Source organism: Momordica charantia, assembly GCF_013281855.1.
Source record: "Momordica charantia cultivar OHB3-1 chromosome 9 unlocalized genomic scaffold, Mcharantia_2.0 BLBB01000009.1, whole genome shotgun sequence".
NCBI classification, from domain to species: domain Eukaryota; kingdom Viridiplantae; phylum Streptophyta; class Magnoliopsida; order Cucurbitales; family Cucurbitaceae; genus Momordica; species Momordica charantia.
Window position 1 is genome coordinate 22,625,839 of NW_028275167.1, and position 3,856 is coordinate 22,629,694.

A 3,856-nucleotide genomic window follows, 5' to 3' on the forward strand; every position below is an offset into this window, starting at 1 on the left:
TCGAGGCGACTGATTTGACAGAGGAAGACCCTCCATCTCGACAGGTTCGGCCCCCAATGCCCTCCGCTGCACCTTGGCGTTCTGCTCGACTTCAAGGGACGTCCACTCTCTCTTCCTTCCATGGTCATTCAGCGACCTCCTCTCATGCTTCAATCTTCCCTTTCTCTGGTTTGTACAATGCTGACGTTGATGGGGTAGCTTACCTAAAGAGGGCGTTTAACCTCTAGCAAGGGCTCGAGGAATCGTCGAGTGGGTCGGATTTTAGCTTGTCGAATCCTCAGCACAGCATCAATGCATGCCTTAGTGACCTCCACCAGGTGAGCATTTGTAGTTCTTGGTGCCTACCGTAGCATTTTCACCTAACGTCAGTTTCTAACTTTGGCAGGTTTTTAACCGTCTGGTGGTGTTCTCGGGTTGAGTTGCCGATGAGATTAATACATGTGCTGTCGTTATGCCCCTCGGGAGGTGTTGGAGTAGGTTCTCTCCTCCTTAGATCAGGCCAACAGCCTCCTGGAGACCACTAGACATGAGTTGGAAACTGAGAAGAGAAAATCCCAAGACGAGCTTGCCGACCTGCAGAGGACGCTTGACGAGGCCAACGCTTGACTCTCGGACTCTAAATTCCTCGCCGGGGAATTTAGGAAAATGCAGGAGTAAGTTGACTTGCAGAATGCCGCCATGGAGTGTGGCGTCTCCCAGTCTCTTTGCCAAGTTTCTACTGAGCATCCCAACATTGACTATTCCTTTCTTCAAGAGCGCTTTAAAGTCGAGTGTGATGCCCCCGACGACATGGATGATGATGATGATGATGAGTAGGAGGGTGGCAATCTACTTTGTTGCGTCGATCGCTTTTATGCACTAGCTGTTGTTATGTTGTTGTCTTGTCTTTATTTATAGCTATCTTTGGAATTATCAATCAATTCTCTATTACCAAAAATTTATTGGCTTATGGCTCTAACTCTGATGGAGCTGATTTTTGTTGCCTTTATTCTCATAGGTTTCTAACCATTTGGCTATGGTCGACGGTTTTTTACCTTTTTAGTTGTTGTTGTTTGGCTTTTGATTTTGCTTCATCTTGTGTTTTAACCGTGCTAGGTCACATGACCCGCTTCTGGTTTGGCCGTGCTCGAGATCTTTAATTGTTCTTTCCAATTCTTGTCGATCGATGTAGATTGATGTACTATTATGCCCCCTACTTGAGGAGTACATAAAAAGTTTGACTATGGAGTACTCAAGTATGTAGACAGTAGATACTTTATTGATAACTTAAAAATCAATAACCTTAAAAGCAAACCGCAAGAACCTTAGACCTATCCTATACTTGTTGATTAAGCGAAGAAATCAATGGCCGCCCGCAGTAGAAGCCCTGTCGTTGCCCTTCATTGAGGTGTAGTAGCACTCACGTGATACTCGTTGCTCTTCTTTGATCTCACCTATCCCACCATGTGTTGGAAAATTGATAGACTGGTGGTACGTGGACGGTATTGCTTTGAGCATGTGTATTGTTGGTCTTCCGAGTATCGCATTATAGGAGGATGCATAGTCAATGACTAGAAAGTCCATGATCGTGGTGATGCTTTTTGGCCCACTTCCGAATGTCACCGTTAATTCTGTTCTCCCTTCAGGGATGACTCGTTCTCCTCTAAACCTTACCAGTGATGCTGGACTACTTTTACGCCCTCTCTCCCCTAGATCCATGGCTTTGTAGGCTGTCAAGGAAATGATATCTGCTGAGCTGCCCCCATCTACCAAGATCCGATGCACCTTTGCATTGGCTATTTTTAGAGTAATGACCAGTACGTCGTTATGCGGGTGGAGGAGATGAGTTGCCTCATCCTCTGAGAACTCGATTTTTGCTGGCTGTTTTGCAACAAATGTATGGTAGATTTCATGTTGCACCTGGCTCGTCCTGGTCTCTCGTATACTCGCCTTTCTCTTTCTGCCAAATTCTCTCTCCATCGGACCTCCCATTATTGTTCGAATTTCTCGAGCGGGTGACTTACTATCGTTCTCACCATTTTGAGTTGCTTTAGGATCTTCCACATATTCTTTGAGATACCCTCTCTGGATGAGCTCTTTCACTTCTTTTTTGAGATCAAAGCAATCCTGAGTAGCATGGTCGTGGTCTCGATGGAAGAGGCAGTATCGCCCTTTGCTTCTTTTACTTTGTGGTGCATTCATCCTCTCTGGCCATTGGAGCAACCTCTGATATTTGATCTCCATCAGCACTTGCTCTAGCGGGACCATTGTTGGTGTATATTTCTCGAACTTCCTAGGTGGACCCTTCTGACTAGTCCGCTCTCTTTTCTCTCATCTTGACGACTGTGGTTTATCCCCCGGCCTTTCTCTCTTCTGGTCGGACCGTTTTTCCTCTAGCTCTTTCTTCGAGTGGAAAAGCTCTCCGACGCTCATATATTTCTAAGCCCGACTCATCAACTCTGATAAGTTGTTCATCATCTTTTTCCCGAAAGAGAATGATAGGTGCTCATCCTTGATGTCGAACATAAAAGCTAGTAGAGACACTGCATATGTGAGGCATTCAACCTGTAATTCCTCTTTATTAAACCGAGCCACATAGTCAGGCTCTCTGTTGCTCTCTATTTGATGGTCAGATGATAAGCCATGGGTCGGCTTCGGCTTCATTGTCCAACAAATTGGGTCACAAATGCCCTAGCCAGACTCTTAAAGCTTGAGATCGAACATCGCTTCAATTGTCGAAACCATACCCTGGCCGACCCGCTCAAGGTTGTCGAGAACACCTAGCATATGATCACCTCTAACACCCCGTGAATGTCCATCCATTCTCGGTAGGCGTCAAGATGGTCTACCAGATCGGCTGACCCATCGAATTGCTTCACCGTTGGTAGCTTGAATTTTGAATGGACCTTCTCCCCTATGATCTCCTTTGTAAACGGTGAGTCGGCTTGATCTAGTAGCTCTTCGAGGTTGAACCCCTTCTCTTTTTGACTTTGCTGCTTTTCTAACAGCTCGGCCCGATTGGTCGATTTGCTTTTGTAGAGGTCTATGGGCTCGGCATTTTGTCTTCCTTGGTCGCTCTTGCCCCCATCTGGTACTGGGGATTTCTGTGGCTTTTTACCCTTTTGCTGGCCTTGGGAGTCGAAAATCCGAGTTCGTCGTTTGATGTTTCCACCTAGCCCTACACTGTTTGTCGATTCTTCAGCCTCGCTCTCTACTGGTCTTTTCCCTTTCGGAGGTCTCTGATGAGGGGTACGTCGATGCCTCCTGTTGTTCTAATTGTTGACGTAGCTGGGTCATGCATTGAAGCATGCCTTCTACCTTTTCATCCAAGGCTATGAACTACTTTTGGAGGTGTTCATAGGCCACTATCGTAGGCACCTCAGGCAGCCCTTCTTGGTGTTCTAGGTTTTGTCGGTCCACCTTGTTCTCGGATCCTCCTACTTGGGGGTCACCCAAGTTTAACTTTCTCCTTGCATGGCAATCATCGTTAGAGCGTCGTAGACTTCTTTCCGGCGTCATGTTTGTTAGACTGTATGGCTTGCTTCTTCCCCACAGACGACGCCAATTGTTGATACGTGGATTATGCTCCATTGGTTCCTTCTACGGTTCGCACCAAGCTTGATTATCTGGGACTCGAAGACCTACAAAACCGAACAAGGCTAGACCGTGACTCTTGTCACACGGGTTCTGATGCCTAAGTTAGCAAGGGAAGTAGTTGAATGGTAGAATTCAAGGGTAGAATTCGACTTGCCTTAGGGTTAGGCTACATGACCTATTTATAACCGCTCGGTAGGTTCTAGATCCTTCTAATGTGCCCTAATTCGTTGTCGCAGGGCCCAAGCTGCATGAAGATCAGAGGAGGGCAAATGTCAGGCTT

At 46.6% G+C, this 3,856-nt stretch overlaps 1 protein-coding gene across 1 annotated transcript; it reads right to left on the reverse strand.

Moving 5' to 3' along the window:
• Nucleotides 1–1,341: 1,341 nt before the first annotated feature.
• On the reverse strand, nt 1,342–2,247 carry LOC111018300 (uncharacterized). Its single transcript, XM_022294336.1, has one exon. It carries the CDS (start codon nt 2,245–2,247, stop codon nt 1,342–1,344), a length of 906 nt encoding a protein of 301 aa, XP_022150028.1.
• Nucleotides 2,248–3,856: the final 1,609 nt, after the last annotated feature.